The 11168-nt window shown below is 35.4% G+C and overlaps 1 protein-coding gene across 1 annotated transcript in view; it reads right to left on the bottom strand.

Moving 5' to 3' along the window:
- Positions 1-4963: 4963 nt before the first annotated feature.
- The window catches only part of LOC120420900 (ubiquitin-conjugating enzyme E2Q-like protein 1), a 75508-nt gene continuing 69303 nt past the window's right edge, over positions 4964-11168 (bottom strand). Inside the window, exons 3-5 of the mRNA XM_039584022.2 lie at positions 6267-6402; positions 5858-6207; positions 4964-5771 (exon numbers count right to left, since the gene is read on the bottom strand). Of these exons, the coding sequence (XP_039439956.1) occupies positions 5687-5771; positions 5858-6207; positions 6267-6402 (571 nt within the window). The 3' untranslated portion in view covers positions 4964-5686. The remainder of the gene's footprint in view (positions 5772-5857; positions 6208-6266; positions 6403-11168) is intronic.

Below are 11168 nucleotides of genomic sequence, written 5' to 3'. Positions count from 1 at the left end.
CATTGACAGCAGCAGAAAGACGTTTGCGCGAGAGAGCTCACAAGAGAGAGGAATGATAATGACAGCTGACTGTTTGTGGGAGAGCGAGCGAGCGAGCAGTGGTGCCAGATGACTGGTTTGGGATTATGAATGGAAGTGCCCAGTGAGATGGGAATTGTGCGAATTGATGTGTAGTTTTCGGAGTAAATTTACAGTGACGCATCGATTTTTCGTACATAAATAGTTTTGCTGGAATATATTTTATTCGAAACTTTTGTTTTTTTTTGTGCTGTGGGACAGAATTAGAGTTTTTCAAAAGGTCAAAAAAAATTTTTTAGTTTTTGCATTTAATGTGTTTTTGAAATCGTCTTTAGCAAGCTATTCAGTTTATTTTGAATGTTTAGATGTTAATAAAAAAAAACTTTTTGCGGTACTACACATTGGTAAATTTTAAATTTAAATAATCAGAATAATAATAGTTTTTCGAATCCAGAGTTTTTTTTTTTGAAAAGGACCAATAAACTATTGTCTTTCATATGTTTATAGGACCTAATAAAAAAAAACTCTACAAATGTTTTGATAAATAATATTTCAAATCACCTGAAATCCATTTAAATTCCATTCATCTGCGTTTAGTATCATATTTGAGCAATTCGACGGTAACATTTCAAAATGCATCATGTACATTTTTACACTTCCTGGGTTATTGCATATTCTGAAAGTACTCCTAATAAGCTACCTCTCCACCAAAAATTGAGCAAAAGTTACTTCAGTAAAGTCTGTTTAATCATGATTTGAAATAAAGTAACATAAACAAAATCTCTGCCATTAGCAGTCCCTGTTTATATAGCCCTATCAACATGTCAAATAAAAGACTACATGAACCTCGTGACGAAAAAAAAGCATCATGAAAAAAGCGCCATGTACATTCGGCGAAGAAAAACGAATCATAACCAAGCTTCCCTCTCAATGACAGCAGGGTGATATAGACATTGGTGATTTCAAAAGAAGTTATGTTTGTTTTTCTCAAATAAAATTACGGAAATAATGTTTTATTGAATTTGAATGATCAATTATCAATAAAAGCAACGTTTTTCATCGTTTGTTATCATTAGAACATCTTATTTTACTTTTATATTAAAATGGCAATTGAAAATGGATGTTCAACATTCAAATGCGTTTTTCTCAAAACGCATAGTTTGTACATGATGCTTTTTGAAATCGTATTCTCCACCAAACACGGAAATGGATTTTACCTCGGATTTTACTTATATTAATATCGACGGTAACATTTCAAAATGCATCATGTACAAACTATGCGTTTTGAGAAAAACGCATTTGAATGTTGAGCATCTATTTTCCATTCCCATTTTAATATAAAAGCAAAATAAGATGTTCTAATGTTAACAAACGATGAAAAACGTTACTTTTATTGATAATTGATCATCCAAATTCAATAAAACATTATAGCCGTAATTTTATTTGAGAAAAACAAACATAACTTCTTTTGAAATCACCAACGTCTACATCACCCTGCTGTCATTGAGGGGGACGCTTTGTTATGATTGGTTTTTCTTCGCCGAATGTACATGGCGCTTTTTTCATGATGCTTTTCTTTCGTCGCGAGGTTCATGTAGTCTTTTATTTGACAGGTTGACAGGGCTATATAAACAGAGACTGCTGATGGCAGAGATTTTGTTTATGTTACTTTATTTAAAATCATGATTAAACAGACTTTACTAAAGTAACTTTTGCTCATTTTTGGTGGAGAGGTAGCTTATTAGGAGTACTTTCAGAATATGCAATAACCCAGAAAGTGTCAAAATGTACATGATGCCTTTTGAAATGTTACCGTCGAATTGACTTGGTTCAACATTTGTGAGGGCCTTCTCTATAACCAAAAAAGTCATTTTGTGTCATTGTTTCGCCCATAAAAGTTTCTATACAATTTTGGCAAGCTGTTCATTCAAAAAGGTAGGTAAATATTCGAAAATCAGTAAATAATTTTTCAAGGAATTTTTGATTGATTTTGTGTCTTCGGCAATGTTGTAGGAATTGATGAAGACAATCGACTCGACAAGTACTTTACATTTTTTTTATTAAGTGCACCGTTTTCGAAATATAGCCAATTAAATTTAAATTTTGTCCGAAAACTTCCGTTTTTTTAAACATTGGAACGCCCAACGCATGTCCAACTTACACGGACGCCCAAGCCTCCCAAAAAAGTTGGAACGGTAACTTCAACTCGCTGGTTCTCGGGCATTACTCAACCAATCGGGAGGATTCTTGTTTCCACTGATTTGTAAGAATGTCTAGATGATTCTAGAACTTTGCAGAACTTAATTTGATCAAATCTGTAATTTCTGCGACCGAAAACATCGTTCCACCTTTTTTTAAACGACTGCCTCCGCGGAATTTCTGGCGATTTTTTTTTACACGCGAAAAAAAAAGTTGGAACGATGTTTTTGATCGCAAAAATTACAGATTTGATCAAATTAAGTTCTGCAAAAGTCTAGAATCATCTAGACACCCTAACAAATCACTGGAAAGAAGAATCATCTTGATTGGTTTAGTTATGACAGAGAACCATTGAGTTGAAGTTACAGTTCCAACTTTTTTTGAGCCTTGGGCGTTGGAATGTTAAATAGTGTCCATGATATTTTTAAGGTTCAGAGAATTTGCTATAAAATTGTCTAAGACTTTTCAAAAAAAATATTTTCAGGAATGGACAATCATGGACACTATTTTAAAAGAGTAAAAAAAACGGAATTTATCGGAATTTAAGCGGTGCACTTAATAAAAAAAAATGTAAAATACTTTTCAATTGCAAAATCGATTTTACATAAAAAAATGAGGTCAAAAAAATTTAAGTACAAGTTTTAATTTTTTTACAAAAATCACTATTTAAAAAAAATATAACTCGTCGGCAAAGTTTCGGTCCATACTTCTGAATAGCTTTGAAAGATGCGGGTTTTTGCCCCTCAAAATATATAAAAAAAAATTAAAAAAAATTTTTTGTTAAAAAAGGTAATTTAGAAATCACTTTTTTCCGTGTAACTATTCTTTCTGAATAGTACTTATAAATACCTACAACTTAGCTGAAGACACCAAACCAATCAAAAATATCTTTGAAAACTTGCTGATTTTCTAATATTTACGTACCATTTTTGTATGAATAGCTGGCAAAATTGCATGGAGACCAAGGTTTTTAACGATAAAATTATCGAGGCTCGTTATCGTTATTTCGATAATTCTATCGGCGATAATCTTATCGCCGATAATGGACGATAACTCATTTTTAAAATCTTTCTAAAATCGATTAATTCAACCATATCATGTTAAATTTTCAATGTTTTCACTAAGAATATATTTTTTTGGAAAATCTAGTAAGTTTCAAAGTAAAATATGTACTCAAAACTGTTCACGAAGTACCGTATTTTTTCGAAAATACTCAAAAAAAAACAAACCATCCACATAAACGACCCCCGGGTCTTTTGTGGTCTCTATTGCAAGTTTCTGCTCGAACCTAGGAGTCCGAAGGCTTGAATGGAGAGAGCACCCAAACCTCTTTCTACTCCAAGGAACCTTCCACCCCAGTGTTTGAACTGACGACCTTTGGATTGCGAGTCCAACCGCCGCCAGCGATTCCACCGGAGTAGGCTTGGTTTGGTGTGTTGTTTGTACTTATGGCATGGAGACGACTCCTACACCTGGAATGACTTAACGGCCTAACAACCAAGGCCGGAAACGACATTTTACTTCCTCATCCGATGGAAGGTTAGAGCAGATGGGAATCGAACCCAGAATCATCCGCTTACAAAGCGGACAGCGTAACCATTCGGCCACGCACTGCCAAATACTCAAATAATCATAATTTGAAAGAATGAAAGATCAAGCGATGCAAAATTTTGCATGCTTTTTTTACTTTATTAAAGTTTTTTTTATTGAAAATGCAAAAATTTTCCCTGTGATCGTATTTGGTCAATGTGGGACTGAACAAGGTATTTTTCTCTTTATAAATGCCGAACAGCGTGCTTCAGAATGGGATAAATGATTTTTCGCCAAAATTATTATCTTTTCATCTGTTAACTGTCAAATCAAAGCGTGCAAATGTAGGTCCTTACATTTTTCGTTAATTTTTTAACCATTTTATCGATAACAACGTCCCGCCCGTGTGGATCAATCGGATCGCGCACTGGACTTACAATCCAGAGGTTGCTGGTTCGAATCCCGCGGCGGGCGCTCTAAAATTCTTTGTGTAAATATGGGTATCCGGCGCCGTCGCTCCGTGCCGTACTCAAACACTTAGGAGCCCAGGGCGGCGAAGTCCTAGTAGATATAAAGGAAGACACTAGTGGTTGGTACTAGCAATGGTGGCCGATAGCTATAAAGTCAACTTCGTTTTTTTATATCGATAACAACGTATATTGACAAACGGTAATTATATTGACTATGTATACCCCCTAGATTGAAGGTGTCTCACCAGTTCAGTCTGACGGTATGATTCATAAGTAAAACCAAGCAATATTTTTTTACGAGGTTAGATTTGAAAAGATTTCTTTTAAACATTGTGGGCATGTCATCATTTAAGTAAAAAACTGTAGTTTTAATATCTTCCTTCCATAATATTTGTTTTATTCTACACTACTAGCAAGTACACGTCGATTCACCTTTCGTCTTGGGTAGACATTAAGCTTTGACGCCGAACCAAGCTTTTCTGAATGCATCTTTTGTTTTTCTACATGTTCCGCTTAAACAAATGGAAAATAATAATTCTTGTTTTCACCATTTCTTTTTGCTTTTATCATACATTTGAGAAATGAAATTCGTCGTAAGATTTGAAAATCTCTTCAATAAAACAAGGTTTTTTTTCTGAATTTATGGCGGCTAACTTTAATCCGATTATGTGGTTTGTTACAATTACCGCTTAAACTAAGGGAGGCAACGAGATGACGAGTAGGGCTAAAATGGGTGAGGGGCGAAGTTTCTCTATCCGATAATGCTCTACACTGAGTTTTGACGAATTTACACTAGTAAGGTAGTAGTAGTACACAGTTTATCAATTGGTAAATAGCTATAAGCACGTATTCTACACACCCAGGTGTATGCAAGAGATGTGGTCTAGATTTTTTTTGCGTTCTAAACGAATCTAAATGTGAGTGATTTGATAAAGCGCCGATGAGAAACTAGATTTAAGTTTTTTTAGACTGTGATTTCCTAATCGTTCAACAGTTTGTAATCACAATTTTATCTATAAATCTGTTGACTGAATGTTTAAAAATTTTAGCACTTTTTCATTAAATCATTTCGATTTTCTGAAAAAATGCTTAAATTACTTAAAATGTCAATAAAGGTCGGAATTTTTGAACGAGATCATTATTTTGGCTGAGCACTGTTTTATCTGTTGTTCACTTTAAAATCTAAACGTTTCATTTTATCACAAAAAGTAAAATATAAATTCATTTGTTTCGGTTGAACAACAATCGTCAATCGGCTTTTAAAATGGCGAGTTCTTAGTGAATGTGTCTGTGTGTGTGTGCCGGTGTAGTTGTGAACACTTAAAAGACTAATATAAATTCCGTAACGATCTCTCGCGTGCGCGCATTTCTCCTCTCATTTAACGCTAATTTAGGAGTTTTGTTTCCTGCTGTTCAAATTGAGTACAGATTGAGCTATTGAGCACCACCCACAAATCTGCTGAGCCTGTCTAACCATCGTTCATCGCGGGCGTCACCCAGCCGTACTTTTCGTGCGTTTTGACTAGTGACCGGAAGGCTTCCTCGGCGGTTCGCCTAAAAGATAAATTATTAGTTTTTTTTTGTTAAAATCTGAACAATGGAAATTAAGAAAAAAAAAATAACAACTGTGTTCAACCAACCTGCTAAACTCCTTGGCGGCTTTGGGTTTCCGCGAGACGCGCCCCTGCCCCTTGACGAGGCTGGCCGCAAATTGCATCAGGACGGCTTCGACGGTGTACGCACTGGCCCAGCCCCGGGGCGTCAACAGCTCCATACAGATGGCCCCGCCCTCCATCACGAAGCCCTTCTCAATCCGCGGTTCGACGACGCGCATAAAGGGTGGCGCGAAGGGAAAGTTGTCCGGAAACACCAGGTGCAGCAAGATAAACGGGATGCCCAGCTCGACCAGATCTTCCGCCAGCGGCGAGTCCGGATCGAGCCGGTAAAGGCGCGCGTGCCACTCGTACAGGTTGTCGTTGACGAGTTCGACCTAAAAGTGAAAACAGTTTTATTAGTAATTCTTTAAAACAATATTTTTGTTAAAATTACTGTGAAGTAAGGTTCTGCCCGGGAGTGCTGCAACCGCTCGATTTCTTTGAGTTCTTTCATCAGTCGTCTGGACCGAATCGTCGTGTCCAGTGGCTTCGTTATAGGAACTAAGCTGGTGGTGCTGGGCGCGACGGAGCTGAAATAATAATGACTAAGTGTTATGTTTCGGAAATTTAAACTAATTGTTTAAATAATTGATAAAATCATTTAACCAGTGTTTCTCAACCGGTGAAGAATTCTTCCTGGAGGGAATTTGGCAATTCTTGAGGAGAATTAGGATGCATAAAAAATCCAATGTCTTCAAACATGATTTCATTTAACTTTTTATGTTTACCAATAAATCAGAATTATTTTAGAATGAAAGTTATTTCTCTCTCTAAAATTGCATCTTTATATTTTTCTTGCAAGGTATCAAAAATTTAACACTCATGAACGTTAAAGGTTATTTCTTTTTATTTAGCATGAGCAGTTCCATTATAAATATCTAGGATTTCATAAATTGTTTTCTATGAGTTTCACAGTTTCAAACATTTGCATTTCTCCATTATTTCTGTTGAGCTTTCTTTCTATAAGTTCAAACACAGCTTTATACATGAGCAGATCTTGGAAATGTGGAAGAGATTTACTAAATATTTTCTAGATTCTTTGATTTTGTATTTTCGAATTACTTAAGAGTTTTCAAATAAGATTATTTTGATTGATTTCTGTAAGTTTTGTGTTAATGCATTCGATGAAACCTAATTTATAATTTTCAGATTTTTTTTTATGGTTAAAACATGTTTTTAAAATAATATACATTCTTCGTTTTTTTTTTAGAGGTGGGAATTATATTCTTGCCAATTAATCAAGTTGAAATAGAAAGGAAAGGTTGAAGACCGCTGATTAAAAAACAAATCACTTTAAAGCAGTTTAGGGGTCATACTAAGAATCCACGGTCAAAAAGAAGAGAACGAAAATATTGTTTTTCTATGGTTCGATTTTCTAAATTATCGACTGTTCAAAGTGTTTTTTTTTCAATGCCTTCGGATAATCGAGTCTGGACTGTATAGGGAAATTGTAAATAACCAAACTAAACAAGAGCAAATATCATTTGATGTCTTCTTGGCCTCATAGCAAACACCCCAAAATTTCGGACTGATTGGTGGAATCCCCAATTAGCGCATCGCATTTTATGGAAATCTTTATGAAAAAAAAAATGTTTTAGAATTTTGATTTTTGAAATTTTTTTTGAGCACTTTTTTAAAACAAACACAAGAAATAAAAGATAAAACAAAACTACAAAAAAGAGATCTTAAAGTTGTGCTGCAAATAAGATTCCATTGATTTTAGTAGGGTTACTGATTTTTTACGATTTCGAGGACAACGTGAAATCCGTGAAATTTAACAATTTTCTTAAATAAATGCTTTGAAATATCAACTTTTATACACAAAGCCATTTATGAAAATTATATTAGTTTTCAATTCAGAAGCGTGATAAGAAAAATTCTACCTTAAACGGAAAATTGATTCTACTTATATTTTTTAATTTACTCAAACTTTTTCGGGACCTTCTCTATGATCAAAATGCCATATTGTGCCATTGGTTCACCCATACTAGGCTTCATACAACTTTTGCAGCTGTCCATCCAAAAATTATAGTAAACATTCAAAAATCTATATTCAGAAAAAGTTGGTACACGGAAAAAATTGCCAATTTTTAATTATCTTTTTTTTTACAAAAAAGTAAAAGTACTTTACAGGGTTTTTGATAAAGTGCACCGTTTTCAAAATATAATTACATTTTAACTGAAAAATAAAAGTTTTTCGATTTAAAAAAAAACAGTGTCCATGATTGACCATTCCTGAAAATATTGTTTTCGAAAAGTTGAGCAAATTTCACAAATATTTTTTTTTCCAATAAAATTTCCAAGATTAGACCTCTACTTGCTGAAATACTGCAAATAAAAGAAAAAGAAACAAAAAAGGTTATATTTTTAGTCAGCCTTTTATTTTCTAGTACCAAATTGTAAAATTTTCTGATCGAGACATTTTTTTAAAATTTTGGAATCAACTCTAATATTTCAAAAGGGAATAATTGATCTTTTTGAAATGTTATTCCTAATGCCAAAATAAAATAAAAATTCAAAAAGAATTTCAATAAAAAATTCAAAAAGGGTTTTATTTTTTAGTTTTGAATATTCGATCACGCAGCTAAAAAAGTAGTAATCCAGCTGTGTGTAAAAGGCCTGGGTGTAAAATAAATATTGCATTATTTTATGCAATTTTATGTGATTTTACACCCTGAAATATGTAGCCCATGAGTATGGGAAACCTACTTGACCGAAATGTCAAGCTCATATATGTGTTTATCCTTACAGTTTTTCATCGGTCTGATGGCCGAGTGGGCTAAGGCGCCAGTCCTTACTGTAGGGGCTGGGTTTGAGTCCCGTCGGTTGCAACTTTTTTTTTGTGTTTGCAAAAAAATTATATGCAGTGTGTAATATTAAATGTTTATTTTGACGAAGGTGATGTGCATGCTTTTGCATGCGATTTTACCATCGGATTTTTTGCTGTGCAGTTTTTTTTTTCAAAAAAGTAATAAATCCTCGGCAAAATATGTTTTCATAATTTTCTATGGCCTTTCAGGTTTGCGGTTTGTTGTCCACCCATACAAAAAAATCCAAAAATTTAAACATGGATTTTTGGAAAAAAAAAATTGTGAAAAATCGGCATTTTTTCCGTGTTCCAATTTTTTTCATTTTTTTATGAACGAAAACATTTTTGTATGAACAGCTGCCAAAATTGTTTGGAGCCTTGGATAAATGGCTTCTTTGGTCAAAAAGTTTGAGCAAAATAAAAAATATATAAAAAATAAAAATGCACGAAATCGGGCGATTTTGCATAGAATTGTTAATTATGTTTACTTTTATTTCTTAAAATATTCAAGTTTCCAATAGCATTAAGGTAATATTACATCATTAAAGAAATCATTAACCAGGGCTGCGGAGTCGGGTCATGTTTTAGATGACTCCGACTCCGACTCCGACTCCGGCTTTCTGAGTAAAGCCGACTCCGACTCCGACTCCGGCTCCGGCTTTCAGTTTCATACGACTCCGACTCCGACTCTGACTCCAGCCTGCCAACTCTAGCCGACTCTGACTCCGACTCCGACTCCAGCCTTTAACAAATTGTTGACTCCGACTCCGACTCCGTATTAAGAATATCTAAAAAAATGTTTAAATAAAATCTCCATTCATCTTACTATCCCCCACCTATTAGCTTTTTGAAGGTTATTTTGTAACTTTCCTTCAGTTGACATAGACGATTGTATGTATGTATGTATGATCCCCATACCCGCAGGCAACTTGGTCCTGGAACACATGTGAGCGCTAGGTGAACAATTCGATCATCTTTTACTCCGTAATCTGTACACCCACGTGCACAAGTTTTTTTGCACGAATTTTAGTGCTACAAATACCGGCGCATATATCAAAATGGTTTCCCTCTTCCCACCCCAAGCGCCAGAAATTTGTAGCGGGTGTAGGGACACTTTGCATAGACGCCCTTGCTCCCATCACGTCACTGAGGGTATGGAGCGACGAGAAATTAATAAGCATGCCCCCTCAGTCGAACCTTCATTAGAGAAGCAGGCAATCCACAACTCACAACGAACGACCAAGGGAACACCCTACCGCGTATATAATATGGTTGGCGTAGTTGTCTTCAGTGAAATGTATGAATGTTAGAGTGGATGTAAGGGTTATTTGAAATTTAAAAATGGAAAGCTCTCACCAAAAACACGAATCCTTCTAAAACGGCTCAATCCTAATCGTCTCGTTATGTTCCACTCGAATCTTCATTTTTCTTGTATTCTCGTTTTGAATCTGTTTGATCAGCAGAACTCCCGGCAGTGGACATGGTATCCCACGATATGCGGCAAGCGTCACATGACTCTGAAGTGGCCAGACGATGAACATCACCCACACCTACTTCAGTCATTCTTGATTGACGCTGTTGTCGGCAAGGCCATCCAAAACACCCCCAACGCCGTCCTGGATCTTATGTGGCAGGAACTGGAACTGGACACACAGGAACTCTTCGTTAAAGGTCACTTTTCGAATGTTGTTCCTGCTTTTTTTTGCTTCCGTAGTCGTGGAAGTCGAATTTCCAATTTTCCTCGAAATTATCTTCCGACGCACTTCCACCAGTTCCGCTGTTACTGTTTGGCACCCGAAATAGTAACAAAGTCTTCTTATTTTAACTAATTTCGCACATTTTAAAGAAAATTTCAAAGATAAACGGGAGGTCAAAAAATGACAGCAAACAACAAACGCGTCCGACCACAGGCACAGTTTGCTTCGACCCTCCCTCCTTCAGTTGACATAGACGATTCTTTAAGAACCTGCAAACTCTGTTCCCATCTTTGAATTAATCAGCTGTTCAAAGGTCTCAGCTTAAAATAACTTCACACAAGTAATGCTTAAACAGCGAAATAAATTAAATTTAATGAAAAGTATTAATAACATCACTCACATGTATACCTGTAAACCGGGGTGACATTGATAAGTTGTAGTTTTTTTTTGCAAAATGATAGTACAAAATGATTTTGAAAAATCAGAGTACCTCAAGAAGTATAATTGGATTCTGCTTTTAGAATAATTAGAATTTTTATTTAATTTACTGAAAATTTACAAAAATCAAATCAAATTATTCGCTTTACAACATTGCCTTGGCGTTCTCGATTGCGAGATTCCTACTCAAAAGTAGGTGTCCGAAGGCTTGATTGTTGAGGCAATTGCAAATCTTTTTTACACCTAAGCTTCCACCCCGGGATTCGAACTGACGACCTTTAGATTGTGAGTCCAACTGCCTAGCAGCGACTCCACCGAGGCAGGACCCAGGAAGACGACTCCTAAACCTGGA

This window comes from Culex pipiens, chromosome 2 (genome assembly GCF_016801865.2).
Source record: "Culex pipiens pallens isolate TS chromosome 2, TS_CPP_V2, whole genome shotgun sequence".
NCBI classification, from domain to species: domain Eukaryota; kingdom Metazoa; phylum Arthropoda; class Insecta; order Diptera; family Culicidae; genus Culex; species Culex pipiens.
This window is presented reverse-complemented; position numbering and strand designations above follow the sequence as displayed.